Source organism: Peromyscus maniculatus, chromosome 10, assembly GCF_049852395.1.
Source record: "Peromyscus maniculatus bairdii isolate BWxNUB_F1_BW_parent chromosome 10, HU_Pman_BW_mat_3.1, whole genome shotgun sequence".
In the NCBI taxonomy this organism is placed as follows: Eukaryota; Metazoa; Chordata; class Mammalia; order Rodentia; family Cricetidae; genus Peromyscus; species Peromyscus maniculatus.
In genome coordinates this window covers 81079783-81096936 of record NC_134861.1, presented here as the reverse complement: position 1 = coordinate 81096936, position 17154 = coordinate 81079783, and the positions used below count along the sequence as shown (strand labels likewise).

The window sequence follows — 17154 nt, the reverse complement described above, 5'->3', positions numbered from 1 at the left end:
TGTTGTGCCCAGGTTGCAAGACCCTCCTGCAAGACCACCACAGAGCCATTATCCGATGCAAGCACACAGAGGTTTTTATTAACAAAACAAGCAAGCTTAGTCCACCGTCCAGCATCTGACACAGTGGGTGGAGGAGAACGGCCCTGAGCACTCACTTTAAGGGATTTATATAGGAAAAGTTTACATGAAGCTTGGGATTGGACGAGGGGGCTAGGGGTGAGGTAAGCATAAGGTTACTAATTGCTAACAGGATTCAGGGTATCTACAGAGATATAAATTTTTATTCCCTATGTCCTGCTTTTGTTGACACATTCAGATTTATTGTTGCAGTCCTACACTCCTCTAAGGTCAACTTCTGGTCAGCTGAGCCCATTACTCCCCTATCTTGTTTTGCCAAGTCCAGGATACAAAGATTTATTGTCTCAGCCTTATAAGTTCAATTTCTGATCACTTCTAAAACTGCTGTTCAGCAAATACCTTTGGAGGGGAGGAGGGGGAAGCATCTGTCAAAATGGCTACTGATTTTTCCCTTTAACAACAACAACAACCAAAAACCCCATCCTACAGATGAAACCAGGATGTAACAGATAGCCAACACAGGATTCCAAGCTTTTTGAGATGTTCAATTTTGGAGACAGCATTGATGGACACACAGGATAAATAGGCTCAATTAAAAACTTAAGACAATGTTGAACTAAAAATACCATATTTTACAGACTATTGTATTATATCTATAGTCAAAGTAAATGCCAATTTTTTGAAATTGTGCTGATGTTTCTTTAAATACATAGCTACTTAGAAAGATTCTTAATTGTATTGTGTCCACACAATTTTTTTTTTTTTTCTAAAAATGGTAACATGAGAGTCAATGAAATGAGAATCAGGTGCGAATCCTTAGACCCCGGTGCTGGCAATCTGGGTTATTGGCTGCATGTCTCTGACCAGATCCTTCACTGCAAGTTCCTTTTTTTCCTCCCTAAAATTAAAGTGGCAAATTCTACATCTCTGAAAAGTCACTTGATTACAGAAATCTGCGTCTCTCACGCACTAGATGCTCAAGACTACTGAAATCTTGAAGTGGCATCCCAGCCACGATGACTTCGGGTTTTGTTTTGGTTTTGGTTGGGAAACCGATCTCCTCCAGGTGCTCTAACACCCTAGGATTTGCAGCGCGAGCTCCGTCCCTCGGCGGACCTCGACCCCTCCCGCGTTGAGCTCCCACGGAGCGGAGGTGACGCGTGCGCCCCGTGTTTTGGTTCCGCGTTTGCCCCTCGGTGCTCAGGCTCCTTCCCTTAGCCACGCCCCTCACCTGCACGGAAGCGCGCCCCGCGGCCCCACCCCAGCCGGAAGTCAGGAGTCCCTGGGGCTGACGGGAAAGACGGTCCTGGGCGCTCGGCCCCAGCCCCGCCCCCGGTGACGTCGCCGCCCGCCCCTTGACCCTCGCGGCCCCGCCCCCTCTCCTGCCTTCCCTCCCCGGGGCTGCTGCAGCGTCTTCGGCCGGGCGATGAAGAGGTCTGAGCCGTTGGCTGCTCTCCGCCGGGAAGAGGCGTCCTGCTCCTCCTGGGGAGCTTGCAGGTGAGCCGCCTGGCCCCGGGCGGGCTGGGCGGGAAGAAGCGGAGGGTCGCGGGCGCCCGCTCCCGTCCTGGGCTGGGGCGGCTTCGGTGCGCGCGGAGGCCACGGGGCAGCGGCGAGCCCCGGGGAGCGGGCGAGCGGGCGAGCGAGAGTGAGCTGGCGGTGGGTGTGGCGGCGTGGGCGCCACGGCCTCGCCGCTGGCCTTTGCCGGGGAGATTTGGCTGCACCCGAGCCTTCCCGGTTCCGTGTGGGGTCCAGCATCCTCCCCGCAGGTCGCTCCTTCTGTCGGGCCTGGTCAGGAGTGGGTCGTGGCCCCCCTGTCGCTTGGCACCTTTCTTTTTAAGAGGCAGCTGCAGCGCCGCTCTGCTCCATCCTGCAGCCGTCCTACTTGGAAAAACTATTACATGAAGGAGCAAGTCTGGCTGAATCGGTTGCAGCTTGGACACCCCGAGAAACCCCTGTTGGCTACGCGGGTGCTGGGGCACGGGGAGGAGCCCAAGGCTTTTAATGATTATTTCCCACTTAGGATCTTGTAGATTTTTTTTCTTTTCTGTACTCTCCCCTGTGTGTTTGGGTTGTTTCTCTTTCAGACATCTTAGAATCAATCAAACCCCACACTTGGATCCTGCCCCGTATAAGAATTCTATATACCAAGTAGAGAAGCGTTGAGTTTATTATTTCCAGTTAACATAAGTCTTTAGCGTTTTACATTGCATATAGGGAAGGATGCTTCAAGCACTGGATTTAAGTAACCGGATTGTCTGCCCAGGCAGATGCTGCTAAAATCGACTTGAGAAATATTACTTAATACAAATAATCACCCCTTAGTTGGAGCATTTTTGTTTCATAGATATCATTATTGTTTTATTATCATCATTATTATTATTGCTAATTATTATTGGCTTTGAGGCTGGCTACAAGCCTTCTAGTTAGCCCAGGGTGGCTTAGAACCCCTGATTCTCTTCCCTCCTCCTCTGGAGTTCTGAGATTAGAAGTATGTGCAATCAGGCATGGCTTTTTTTGAACAACCCCCCCACACACACACACACACACCACCCCCGATGAGGTTTCTCTGTGTAGCTTTAGAGTCTGTCCTGGAACTCGCTCTGTAGACCAGGCTGGCCTCAAAAATCACAGAGATCTGCCTCCTGAGTGCTGAGATTAAAAGTGTGTGCCGCCACCACCCAACTGAACATATTCTTGAAACAGTCAGTGAGAGAGAACTTTTTGGAAAGTTAGTGCCAGGCATAGCCATTAAGTGGCAGAGCAGGGTGTACATGTACCCGTTCTCATTTTTACTCAGAAATTTAATTCACCAAACTAATTTTGGCCAAAATAGGACAGCAAGTAAAAGTGTAGTAGAAACAAGATGATAGGAAACTACAAATGTTTGTGAGTGTGTGTACACCTTTTTTGCCAGAATAGTATGTTATATGACTATGCTGATTTTATTAGCTAGACAATATCTTAGAGTGCAGTTACTGTCTGGTGGCTCTAAAATCTCAACAGTGAAACTGCACAGAGCAGCAATTAGTGAAATTAACTTCAACACATTAAAAAAAAATCTTAAGGAAGGTGATCCCTAATAAAATATGCATTTAGTATATGAGGGCCTTTAGTAACTTGTGAATCTGGTCTCATGCATAACTGAATTTCACATTATAGAGTATGAATGAATATTCAAAAGCCGTATTTGGTCTTAAAAGTTTGGGTTTGTTTTTCTTCCCCCTAGTGCAAGTAAAAATTTTCCTACCATGTCAACAGAATCTGTGGAAATCGATGATGGATTATACAGGTAAGAACTTCAGACTGAAACCCACCTTTCCTGATCATTAGTTCAGAATCTCATAGTCTGTTTGAAGATTATGCCCGTGCAGAATTTTGTATGGATATCCTACAGGTCCCTCTCAAATTGAAATTGGGATTTGTATGGAGTTTTCTTATGTTATATGTAGTATGAACATTTTAATGTTATGTAAATAAACTCCAGTTTCTTTAGACGTAAAGGATAGGACTAAGAAGTACTTCATTGTCCAATATGAAAGTAAATGTCTTGAGTTTAGACAGGAGGCTTCACTAATGTTCTTACAGTATGGGAGCTTCTTCAGTTACCTTAGTTATGTGGTCAAATTTTAGAGGACGGTTATTTCAGTGTACTCTCAAGAAGATATAATCTATAGAAAATGGAGAAATATGTGACTGAGAGTTATAATTTGAATGAATTTAATGAGTTCTTTTTTAAATGAGATATGGCTTGAATAGGAAGAGGCTTCTACACACTTGTGTATCTAAAGATCCCTAGTTGGCAGTACTTTTGGGGGAAATGTAGAATCTTTAGGAGATGGGGCCTAGGTAGACAAGAGTAGATCACTTGATGCAGTAGATCATTTCTGAAGGTTGTACCTGGCCATCTGTTCCAGTCTGTCTCTCTGCTGTGGTTTTGATTTATTACTGAGGTCTACACACACATCTGCCACTTGCATGAGACTAAGCAACCATAAATGAACTCTTTGAAACTGTGAACCTTTGAAATAAATCTGTTTTTCCTTTAGGTTTCTCTATCCAGTATTTTGTCACAGAAATGAGAAAAATAATCAGTACGTAATTTTATACCAGAAGTGACTCTAGAGAAACAGAATTTCCAGGATGAATTTCCTTAATTGTGTGGGTTTTTTTTTTTGCTAAGTTGATTAATTTTAACGTTGGTAAAGACTCTCCTCCTGATAGTACTGATAATCTGTGCTATTAACTGTTTAAAGAGCTATGCAAAGTCAATGCGTTGATACTCCTACCTTAGCAATTGTGAGAGTTAGAGAATTTAATGACTGCTTGAGTACCTCTGGAAAATTAAAAGAGATGTAGTGCTGTTCACATGTTCCTTGGATTTTAGGACCAAGTAACAAAGAAAAAGAATGAAGTCATATTAAGTTCTCAGTTTCAGGTGTATCTAAGCAATCTCTCAGGACTGGAGAAATGGGTCAGTGAGTAAAGGCACTTGTTAGCAAGCCTCACAACCTAAGTTTCATCCCCAATACCCACATGGTGGAAGGAGAGCACTGACTCTCCAGAAGTTGTCCTTGGACCTCTATACACAAACTGTTACACACATTCAGTAGTTCAAGCATCCACACACTGAAATATTTTTAGTAACAAAGCTTAGGGAAACTTGAATTCTAGAATAGATTTTCTATGTAAAAACCTATCCTCTATGTTGGGAAGATCCAGAGATTTGTCTACCAATACTTTCAGAAACATGGTTGTTGTGAGGGGAGCATCGGCATCCATGAAGAGCTCCGTCACATCTCATGTGCCACACAGTACAGTGTGTGATGCTGTCGCTTGATTGGGAACTTAATTCCAGTGAGATCTTAGAGTGGAAGGGTCAGGATCCTGCAGGCAGCTTCTGACGGGCAATGCTCAGAGCTGTGAAGATGAAGCTTAAGCTCCAGTGAATAACCTGGATTCATGGAGATGCCAGTGCATGAAATGTCTCTTCAGGAAAGCTGCAGGCAGTGTGCAGAGCCAGCAAGAGAGAATCCATGTAGTTCCGGCCAGTAAGACCATAAGGGCGGGGCTGGGAGAAGATGAGACCATCCTGTGAGGCAGATGCTGGACAGAGAACTGTGGGTTCCAATGTTGGCCTCATTGACCTTTTCCTTCCCTTCTCTATCCCTGTTCTTCCCTAACAGGGTAAATACTCCGCTATTTACCTTAGAAGTGTGTAACTTTGTTTTTTATTTTATAGCTCACAGCTAAGAGTTTGCCTTTAGTCTCAGAATGTGCTATGGACTTGGACTTCTGATACTGTTGTAATATTTGGACTGTTAGACTGTGGAGGATGTGGCATAGCGTTATGGTTTGACGATGAAATGATGTCCACACGCTCTTGTAAATGCTTGTTTGTTTCTCAGTTGGTAGTGCTGATTGGGGAGTTTCCTCCTCCTACCGTGGGTTCCGGGATAAGCTCAAGTTGTCGTGCTCGTGCCTGACACTTGACCTGCCCAACCGTCTCTCCAGGCCTGCTTTTCAGTTCTGCTTCATTGAGCATCACCGTCCTTGGTTTTATACAACATATGTTTAGGGGATAGCGCTTCTCCTGTATAGTGTAAAACCATCCAGCAGAGTGCTGCTTTCCCTCCTGTTAGAAGAGTTGTGCTCCTATTGTCTGACATTTAGTTCTGCATGTTTTATAAATTCACACTCTATTATTAATTACTGTGACGGTAAAAAAAAAATATGTATTTATCCACACTTTTTATCATTTCTAATGTTCTCTCTGCTTTTTGGTAAATTCAGATTCTTATCTTTTACTGTTGAGAAATACTTTTGATAGGTTGTGGAATTTCAGGTCACTGTGTTTTGATGCTTTTTTTTTTTTTTTTTTTTTGACTTTCTATACTTTTAAAAATACTGTGATTCTGATTCCCTGGGAGAAAACAGCTGGCGGGTACTCTTACCTTTCCCCCTTTCACAATGCCCCATTGCCTCTAGCCACTTCGAAGATCTGATCTTCTCTCCTAGGTTTGTAATATACTGTGGTGCGCTTAGTTTCCTTTGTGTTTTTTGTTTGGAAATAGTTTACATTGCAATATGTGGGTTTAGTATTTCTGGGGGAAAAATTGACTACTAGTCATTCATACCTTCTTTGTTCCCTCTTTTTCATATTCTGTTTTAGGACTTCCAATTTCATATATATTGGGCTAAAGAAGCACCATAACTGTCTCAGGCTGTATCTGTTTTCATGTTAGGAAGTGCTGGTGCTGAACTTTAGGTCGTTAGTTCCATGCAGACTATTTTTATCTTAGATTTATATTTCAATCCTCCCAAGGTTTTTTTGGTTATGTTTCCCTCTTCTTGAATATGTGGATCCTATTTATAATTGATGGAATGTCTGTGTTATTCCTGAAGGTGCATCTGTTGGTTATGTTTAGTTCATTAGGGGTTGTATTTCCCTACTTCTTGTATACTGGTAACTTTTTTATGGATGTCAAACCTTGTGGATTTTATGTTTTTGGATGCTGGATAATTTTAGATTCCTAAAATATTCTTTAGCTTTATTTAGGAACACAGTTAAATTATTTAAAAACAGTGTGTTCCTTTACTGGCTTGCTTTCTAGCTTAAGACCAAAAGGAATCTTCAGTTAGTTTGGAGCAAAATTTCCTTCACTATTTATGTAATATTCTTAATACTATATCTAATGCCCTTTATATTGTGAGATATTTTTGTTCTTAACTAAAGCAAAACACAAAGTTTTGTGGGCTCTATTTTAATAGTAGTGATTGCTCTCTTGTCCTTTAAGGTAATTTTTCCAGCTTTAGATTTTTCCAACTGTGTTCACCAATCTATACTAAATTTAAGTTGGAGACCCTTCTGTTGATTTCTAGTCCTCTACTTTAAAATCCTAACTTTTTCTTATCTCATTAAATTGTTTTTTAATATTTATTTATGCATGTATTTCCGTGTGCACTCACATGCATGTGTGTGGAGGGTCAGAGAAACTGTTGGAGATAGTTTCTCTCCTACCTTGTTGGTCTCAGGGATTGAACTCAGGTCATCAGGCTTGGTGACAGGTGCTGAGCCATCCTCTGGCCAAACTCGAGCCTCTTCACTACAGCTCATCAGATTAGGGAGACCACCAGATTTCAGTTGCATTTCCCTCCCTCTGCTGCAACCTAGAAATCCTTCAGGTTACATCTAAATTAAGGCCATGGATGTGATGGTACTCTCATTTAATTGAAGACCCCATCTCAGAGAGAGAGAGAGAGAGAGAGAGAGAGAGAGAGAGAGAGAGAGAGAGAGAGAGAGAGAGACTCACTTTGTTTTCTATCAGAGATTGCCATCTTAAGTTATTTGGTATTTAATGTTTGAAATGCTGTTTTGTTTATATTTTATCAGTTTTCAGTTATTTAAAACAGGAGAATAAATCTAATTCCTATTATTCCACATTGGCCCAAGGTAGAAGTCTCAGGTAACCAAGTCTGGCCATAAACTTAGGTAGCTTGAGTATGACCTTGAGTTCCTGACCCACCCCCCATCCCCCCAAGCCTCTGCCTCTCAGGCGCTGGAAGAGGCATGCAACACTTACCCCAGTTACACAGTGCTGAGGATTGAACCCAGGGCATTGTGCATGCTAGGCAATCATTGTTCCAAGTCACATTCCTATGCTTTTCCTATCTTGATGAACTTTTGAACTACTACTGATTCTTTAGTAGAAGTCAACCTAAATGAACCTCATTTTGAAATCACTCCATTCCTAACCTAAATACAAATAATCTTCTGTATTACTGATTTCCCATAGTTTCTGGTACTTCTGTGTATTACCTTATACAGTGGTTTGATTATCTATCTCACAGGGCATGTCATAGACATTTTGCTGAGTATTTTACATTTTTTATCTTTTGACTGTGACCCTTAATAGTACCTTTATGAAGTTCACTCTGTTATTTTCTCTGTACAATGAATCTATCCAGAGCCTTTCTTTTTAAAGCATTAGATATTTTTGTTTTTTGGTGTATGAAGTGTTTTACCTGCGTGTGTGTGCACCACACGCATGGCTGGAGCCTGTGCAGGTCAGAAGAGGGCATCAGAACCCCCTGGAATTGGAGTTGCGGATGTTGTGAAGCACCGCATGGGGTGCCCAGGACCAAATCCAGGTCATCTGTTCGAGTAACAAGTGCTCTTAACCATTGAGGATTTTTCCAGCTTCCTGGAATATTGTTTCTAATAAATAACACAGACATATAATAAGGAACATTGAAGTACATCCAGAAGAAAACGTTTAGACTATTAAGAGGGACTGGAAATTACTTTGTTTTAAAAATTACAGAATTGAAGATGTTAGGGAGAAAATACTAAATTGTGAATACAATCTGCAGATCTTCAGAGAGGGGTTAGATGGCTTCAAGGAAGTAAAATTAGGGTCACTGTGTTAAAATATGAGAACACAGTGTTCCTTTAGCAAAGACGGAAATTTTAGTAGTTAGGACTTTCTCAAAGTAAACTGCCTTGGTGATTTCTATTTTCCGGTCATATTCACTACTGTGTGGCATGCCCACTTAATAGTGTCACCAGTATAATATAGATCAGAAAAAATGAAAATCATTGACCATTTACATTAATCAAGATGAATACATCTCATAAATGTGGCTAGTGAGATGGCTCAGTGGTAAAAGCACATACTGCTCTTACAGAAAAGTGGAGCTCAGTTCCCAGGACCTATATCAGGCAGCTCATGAACATTCTGTAACTCCAGTTCCAGAGTATCTGCTACTGTCCCCTGTGGGCACCCTTACACACAGGCTCCACATGTACATATAAAAAATCATGTTAACTTCAGAGAGGGAAATCGCAAGGGGTTCCAACCCTAACAAAACTATAGGCAACTAAGGAATGCCAAGAGTGGGAGAAAACAATCTTACCAGAAGAGAGTCCCCCGGTGGTTATCTAATACCAAGTGGTCAGACCTGAAACTATATACGTATGAGCAACATTATACAGACTGAGCAGATGTGTTCGTATACTTTGGAATATATATTCATACGCATGTGTGTGTGACCAACAGTTAAAAAGATTCCAGAGGCCATGAGTTTGTGAGAGAGCAACATATGGGGAGAGACTGGGCTAAAAGGAAGAGATTGGAAGGGAAAAATGATGTAATAACATTTTAATTAAAAAAAATTAAAGTGGAAAAACCATAATCTCAGAGGAGACTCTCCTATGTAGTTTTCATTCAAAGACACAAAACAGGACACACATTTAAAATGGTGTAATTTACATAAAGTTGAAAACAGGCCAAACACACACTAACAGATATTCAGTAAGGAGTAAATGAATAATTTTTACTTCTAAAACGAAAGTCGTAAATACTGATTAAAAAATATAAAGTTTTAAGATGTAGGTTGGGAATATAGCTCAGTTAGTAGATTGCTTGCCTTCTCTGAGGCCAGTCCCCAGCACTGACCCCACGTAAATAAACTTATGTATGTCCAAAAGTTCTGGTTTTATTCTGTTTTTTAGAGAACAAAGAAGGAAATGGTAAAGTTACAGTTTTCATCTAACTAGACAACACTTCCAGGCTTTTGAGATATTAAAATATGCAAATTATTTTAATATATATTAAGTGTCAGTATTATAATTTGAGAACTAAATATAACCAAAGAGTTACTAAAACTATTTATTGCTTACACCAAACTTTTTTATATCGAATTCTCATAAGGATTTTTTGGAATTTGTATTATCTACGAGGACTGGTGTATTATTGTTTCCTATTAATTCAGATAACCTGTTGCTACTGACTTGTCAATAGAGCAGACCTTTTTTTGATTTCCAGAACATACGTATTTTTTTTAAAACCTTGACCTGATCCTCCCTGTTCTTAGGATGCATAACTTAACAGGATCCAAAGTGTACTTTACCAGGTCTTCAATACAAAGTAATACTCAAGAATTGCCTGACCAGTTCTCTCTCGCTCTTTTTTAACATTTTTTAAGTTAGTTCTTATTACCATGAATAAGTAGGTCATTATAACCTTAGGGATGTATAGTATAAATCTTAATTCTCAAACATCTATCATCCTTAAGTTTCATCCTTCACAAGCCTTGTATAACTTACTTAGTCCTTTTGTGACTTTTTTTTTTTTTTTTTTTTTTTTTGGTTTTTTCGAGACAGGGTTTCTCTGTGTAGCTTTGCGCCTTTCCTGGAGCTCACTTGGTAGCCCAGGCTGGCCTCGAACTCACAAAGATCCGCCTGCCTCTGCCTCCCAAGTGCTGGGATTAAAGGCGTGCGCCACCACGCCCGGCCCTTTTGTGACTTTTAAGCTTTTTTTCTTAATGGATTTTTTTCAGTAATTACATATGGACCACAGGTTCCCCTCTCTCCTCTCCTCCCGTTCCCTCCCCCCACCTCCCTTATACCCCTCCCCAATCCACTCCTCCAGACTCTATTCAGAAAGGGGCGGGCCTCCCATGGGAGTCAACAAAGCATAGCACAGCAAGTTGAGGCAGGACCAAGCTCCTAAGAGAGCTGAATTTTTCCCTCCAAAGTCCTGTTTGTAGTCAATTTTAAGTTCTTTTTTTTTTTTTTTTTTTTTTTTTTTTTTTTTGTAGTCAATTTTAAAACAAAGGTAGCAGAATCAGATGCCTGTAGTGATGCCGAAAGGATGAAATGAGTGGACCAGGAGGGAATGGAACAATGGCAAGTCTGCCTCACATAATTCCATAAGGAGGACAGTTCCTGCTCAGCTCTGCCTTGTTGGAATGTGGATTGTAGTGCCAGACTACATTCATTTTTAAAGTGTCCTATATAGTTAGGAATTCAGTTGCTTAACTTTAAATGCTGTACAAATCGTCTAAAACAACCCTAGACAGAATCGAGTGTCATGGCTGTTAGTTTGCAAAACTTGAAGGCATATATTGATGAAATAATTTCTTTATTTTCACTGTGTTTAACATACAGTCGACAGAGGTATGTTCTTGGTGACACAGCAATGCAGAAGATGGCCAAGTCCCATGTCTTCTTAAGTGGTGTGGGTGGTCTTGGAGTAGAAATTGGTAAGCAATATTTTATTCCTATAATTTCGGTGATACTTTTGAGTTGCATAAGATAAAGAATATAACTCTTAATTTCTTTAGAAGAAAGTAGAGTCAAAGTGTTGATCAGATTTTTTTGACAAAATATTTTGTAGCACAAAATACTTTGTCTTCCACAGAAAAACCAAAACACTCCTTTATGTGGTAATTTTAATAGCTTAATAACTATTAATCAAATTATCATTCGTTTTGTTTTGTCTAGACAGGGTCTTACTATGTAACCCTGCCTGTCTGGAACTCACTGTGTAGAACACACTGGCTTTGAATTCACAAAGATCTATCTGTCTTTGCCTCCACCATACCTGGCTAAATAATCATTCGTAATTCATTATGGTTGCATAGTATATTCATAAAAACACTGAGAAATGAATAGATATCTTTAAATGATATGATTATGTAAAATTTATCAATTCATTTTTTTCCACCTGGATTTTCTAACTTTCTTAAAAAATAAAAAGGTATAGTTATTCAGAACTGTGATGAAGTTCCATGAAGTTGTATTTTGTATGAATTTGCAATGCTAAGTCATTTCTTTTCTCTTTCCTTTATAGCAAAGAATCTTGTTCTTGCAGGGATTAAGGTGAGTAAACTGCAGTATGAAAAGTGCTTTGTTCTGAACTATTTCGTTTTTACTGATGTGTAGTGATAAGTACTTTGTCTTACTGTTTCTTTTTACGTAACAGAATCACTAATGCCATGTGGTTCTTTTTTTAATTTATTGAAAATCTAAACATAAAAAGAGTCACTTAACACATTCTTAAGTACCTATCACACAGCTTCACTTACCAACTCATTGTCCATGTATGTTTCATATATTTGCTTCCCATTACCTACTGGCTGCAGCTGTTCAATTCTTTAAATAAAACTTAAGTTATTTTATTGTTCTTAAATATTTTAGTATATATCTTTAATATAACCACAACTTAGTACCATTTTAACACCTTAAAAATCTAATAATTTCTTAAGATTGTTGTATTAGTTTTTTATTTCTTTAACATCATTTATCCCAAAATTTCACAGCATCATGCACTATGTCCATTTGCATGGGCAAAGATTTTAGCTTGTTCTTCTGTTAGGGTCTCTCACAAGGCTGCCAACGGTATTCATAGGAGCTACACGACCATCTTAGGGGGGTTTGTTAAAGAATTTGTTTGCAGAGCTCACATTGGTTGTTGCTTTCTTTGTGGGTTGTAGGACTGCGGACCTTAGTTCCTTACTGGCTATAGACCAGAGGTCACTCTCCATTTCTAGCCATGTGCCTCTCTCCACAGTGCTGCTGACCACATACCAGCTGGCTTCCTAAGGCACTAAACAAGAGAGGGACTATACTCAGCAAGACAGAGGATGTTCTTCAGCACCTTAGTTCAGAATAAGTTTAGCTCATAGTCAAGAGAAGGGATTACCCAAAAGCCTAGATATCAAGAAGTCTGGATTGTTGGTGTCACCCTGAAAGCTGCTGACATAAACAAAATGCCCAGTTGAGAGTTCAGCTTTGTTTTCTTGAGAAATCTTTTTAAAGTTTATTCTCTTTTGTTCTACTCAGGAACCAAGAGAATCTGTGCACTGTGACTTTCTTTCTTTTAATTTGTAGGTTTTCCTTCCCTGATTTGATTGTTTTTCACCTTAATAAAATTCATTTCTCGAAAAAAGTAGTCGTGTTGTGGCAGTGGCACACGTCTAATTACAGCCCTTCAGAGGCTGAAGACCAAGCCTGGTCCTGGTCTCCATAGTGAGTTCCAGGCCAGCCAGGGCTCCATAGTGAGACCTGTCTCCTGCGAAGTAGAAGGGATGAAAAAATATTTGTTGTATATTCTTGTGTCCTGTATTTTCCGACAAACTGGTAGTCATATCCAGATTCAAACTGAGATTTGATTCCTTTGACAAGACTTTTTTGTAGGAAATACTGGGCTCTGCCAGGAGGTGATAATATTCTAATCTCTTTATTATTATTTTATCTATTAATCATCATTGTCTATATTCATTACTTCATTAAGAGTTAACAGTTGTCATTCCTTCCTCATTTATTAGCTATAATAATATTAAAAATAATTTTCATTGATGACTTAATTTCTCTAAAGTATAGACTGCATGTACAAAGGCAGGATGAAGCGTATACTGGATTTTACCCCATTTGCCACCTTCCGAAAGTCATGCTGACCATCCCTCAGCCGTGCCTAATGAACTTACTTAAACCATGACAAACTTGTATATTTAAATGTACTGCGGGAATGTTTTTATTCATTGTACTTTCTGTTTTTATTAGCACTAATTGGTTCATCTGTCATTAGTGGGGTGAATTCTTTGACATTGCCCCCATAGTCTTTGTCACTTAAGTCTGGTTGAGGGATGGAGATAAAACATTAATCCTCAGGAAGTACTGACGCGTATTCAAGTTTAATATTATGAGTTAGTATAAAACTTTCTGATTTACTTAGGAATGATGGATTGCTTCTTTCACTTTCTGTTGTTGTATTTTCTCTTAGGTAAGATTCATGGTTTTTAATGACAGTCCACTTACTTGTCTTGTATTGTATTTAACTTGTACAACAGTTTCAGAATAACAATTTCAATATTACTAACAAATTATTGAAAATTAGTATCTCTTATCCTTTTCTAAAACCCCTTGATTTTGTCTGATAGCTTTTAAAAAGAAAATCATATTCAATAACTCCTCCAAGTAACCATGCAAACAACTCAGAAATAGTTTAGTTTATTTCTGGTTGAATTTTTAGGTATCACTTTTTAAATTCAATATTCCTACTATAGGGTATTTATTTAATTCAAAATTAAGCATAAAGTAAGGTATTTTCAGGTTAGTCTGGTTTCTGTCTACTCTGTTTTCCCTTAGATAATCACTTTTAAACTTGATTTACTCATCATTTGTATTTAAATAAAAGCAAATACATGCATACATAGACATCCTATTCAAGTCTATATGTCTGTCTCACCCTGTGTCTTAAAGTTTCTTGCTTTTTATTACCCTACAGCATCTCCCTAAGATTACTCCATAGTGATAAATGTTTTTGATTCTATTTTCTTATAGTTACTAGAAGATACATTGTATGGATATATTACATTATTCCAATTTTCCCATATTCATGTACATATTTGTTTCTAGTGTTTTTAATAGTAATACATTTAATAATCTTGGCTATAAGAGCTTTTGAAAATCTTTTCAAGGATGTCTTTGGGACAGATTCCTAAAAATAGGATTTCTCTGTTAAAGGGGAAATAAGTGTCCGTCTTGACAGGTTATACTAAAATGCTTTCCATTGAGGTTGAGGCACCAATAGTGCCATCATAATGCATGAGAGTGATTGATTCCCATCATCCTCTGATAGAACATGCTGTCAGCTTGTTGAACTTGACCAGTCTAATGAATGAGGAAGGTGCTACATAATTCAGCATTTCATATTCAAGAGCAATAAAATATGTATATTCCAGCATATTCCTTGTAAATTAATCTTTTTCTATGAGGTGTGACATGATAAAATTTACATTTTTTCCTAGTTTACCCATTACCCTTATCATCTGAGGTATGGGATATTTTGAAGTGTTTTTATATAAATTTTTCTGAATGTTTCCTTTATTTATTCTTTTTAATAACATGCCACTTTCATAAAATTTAAACCTTTTGACTATGTAGTTTTTACATCAGGTTGTTGGGTGTTGGGGTTTTTCAGGTATTTATAGTCCTGTCTTCTGAATAAAGATGTAATTGTATATCCTTTTCAATTCTTACAACACTTAAGTTCTTTTCATTACTCATGTATACATAGAATTTTCAATACATTGTAAATAGCCTTAAAGGTAGTATGCTCCTGGTTCTATTTTGGACTTAACAGATATTTTCCTTTTTTGTTTTTTTTTGAAGGCACTGACAATTCATGATACAAAAATATGTCAAGCATGGGATCTAGGGACCAATTTCTTTCTGTGTGAAGATGATGTTGTTAATGAGAGAAACAGGTAAAGATATTTTGATACAGTGTCATGAGTTTTTTTTTTTTTTTTTAAAGAATATTTAGAATGTTTTCTGTGTTGAGAATGCCAATTTAGTCACAGCTGTTTACTTTGTCAAGGTGAATTTGCACTGCCCTAGATAAATAAACTCTGGCATATATTTATTTCCTTTGTCAAGGTTTTAAAATGAATTTGACATCATTAAAGGAAGTTTTTTTTTTAAATTACTTAACAAAGTAATGGGTTTATTGTGACCTTTTCATACATATCTACCATTATAGTTTGCTTTGCCCCCACTGACCTCCTTTACCTTCTCTTCTTTCATTTGGATTGTCTCTCCTCCTGCTTTCATGACATCTATATTCTGTGACCTTTTGCTGTTGCCTGCCTTGTCCATGCCTATATACTCTTTGTTCCCTCTGATAGTCCCTCTATTTTCACAACTAAAGAAGTCTGGTATTGCTGTCATTAGGAGACTTAAGCTTGGAGATTAGAAGTCAGAGGATATATGTAAAGAGTGGTAGGCCTGCTATAGAATGTGAGAATATGTCTTAAGATTGGGAAGCTGTTTAGAAAAATGAATAAATTTCTGTTTATCTACATTTTAGTTAGTTTTCCTTAATATTTCATGTGCTAGGTCCTGCTCATGTTAATCAAGTATCTAATATTGAGACTGAGTAGAATAAATGAGAAATTAGTAAATATATTTATTTTCCAGGGCTGAAGCTGTACTTCATCATATTGCAGAACTAAATCCATATGTTCATGTCTCATCATCCTCTGTCCCTTTTGATGAAACTACAGAACTCTCCTTCTTAAAAAAATACCAGGTTAGTATTTTATATTAAGTGTTATTGATAGATTCCAAGGAAGTTATATGATAAAACTAGTACAACCTAATATATTGATGAGCAGAATGAAAAAAAGTCAAGTTAAAACAATATTTATTAAATGATCCTTTTAAGAAAGAGCCCTAATAACTCCTGAACGTAAGCTGGGTATTTGACAGTAACGTGCAGTTGAAATTCAGTGGTTCTTAACAATAAGCAAAAGAATTGAGTTCAGATCCCCAATACCCACGCTGACCCCCATTGCTTGCTGGCCATCCAACCTAGCTAATGGATGAGCTCCTGGTTCAGGGAGAAACTGTCTCCGAAAAACACAATGAAAAGTGATAGAGGAAGATACTAGATGTCACCTCTGACTTACGCAAACACATTTAAGACCACTTACATGTTCATACGCTGCACATACGAAAAGAGACATTAATGTCAAAAAGTTTTGGCACCTGATGAACACAACAAGTTCTTAGATTAAAGATGGGCTGGAGCCTGAACTAGATTTTATGAATTTACACCCTGTTATATTAGCCTGTAATGTTTCATAAATACTGACAGAAAACACTAGGGTATAAGCCATCAAAATGATCAATCAGAAACATAGATTTTAACATGCATAGGAACCCAAGAAATACGAAAAAAAGTAATTCAACTAGCTTTACTACACTCGGGAAGACTATCCTTCCAAGATGAAAAAAATCATTTCAAGATTTAAAACAAAACAAAACATGAAGGAATTTATTACTACCAGACCAGGCTTCCAAAAGATGCTCAAGGGAGTTCCCATCCATAAGCAGAAGAATCATGGCGAGCATTGTGAATACACATGAAAGTATATGGAAGATGAATCCCGTTTGTTAAAGAAGACACAGAAAAGAAGAATGAAAAGAGCCAAGCCACAATGGTGAACAAGTCACATCTAAAGATAGCCTCACTCACTGGCCAGTAAACCGTTAGTGAACAAAAACCTTACCTGACCAAGAGGAAATGGAATGGCATTTTTTATTCCCATGAAGAAAGGCAAACTTAAATGGGTGATATTTAAAACAAATAAGAAAACATTGTATTAATTTTAAGTGTAAATGGACTGTATTTCCGTTAGATGACACAGATTGACTGAATCGAAAACAAGATTGGACAGCATACCGGTAGTCTGTCAGAAACTGACTTCGGTAGTAAACACAGAGGACAC

The 17154-nt window shown here is 38.5% G+C and overlaps 1 protein-coding gene across 1 annotated transcript in view; it reads left to right on the top strand.

Moving 5' to 3' along the window:
• The first annotated feature begins 1438 nt into the window (after positions 1–1438).
• Positions 1439–17154, top strand: part of Uba6 (ubiquitin like modifier activating enzyme 6) — a 69537-nt gene continuing 53821 nt past the window's right edge. Inside the window, exons 1-6 of the mRNA XM_006983813.4 lie at positions 1439–1575; positions 3305–3367; positions 11027–11121; positions 11712–11740; positions 15035–15129; positions 15842–15953. Coding sequence (XP_006983875.1) covers positions 1505–1575; positions 3305–3367; positions 11027–11121; positions 11712–11740; positions 15035–15129; positions 15842–15953 — 465 coding nt within the window. The 5' untranslated portion in view covers positions 1439–1504. The remainder of the gene's footprint in view (positions 1576–3304; positions 3368–11026; positions 11122–11711; positions 11741–15034; positions 15130–15841; positions 15954–17154) is intronic.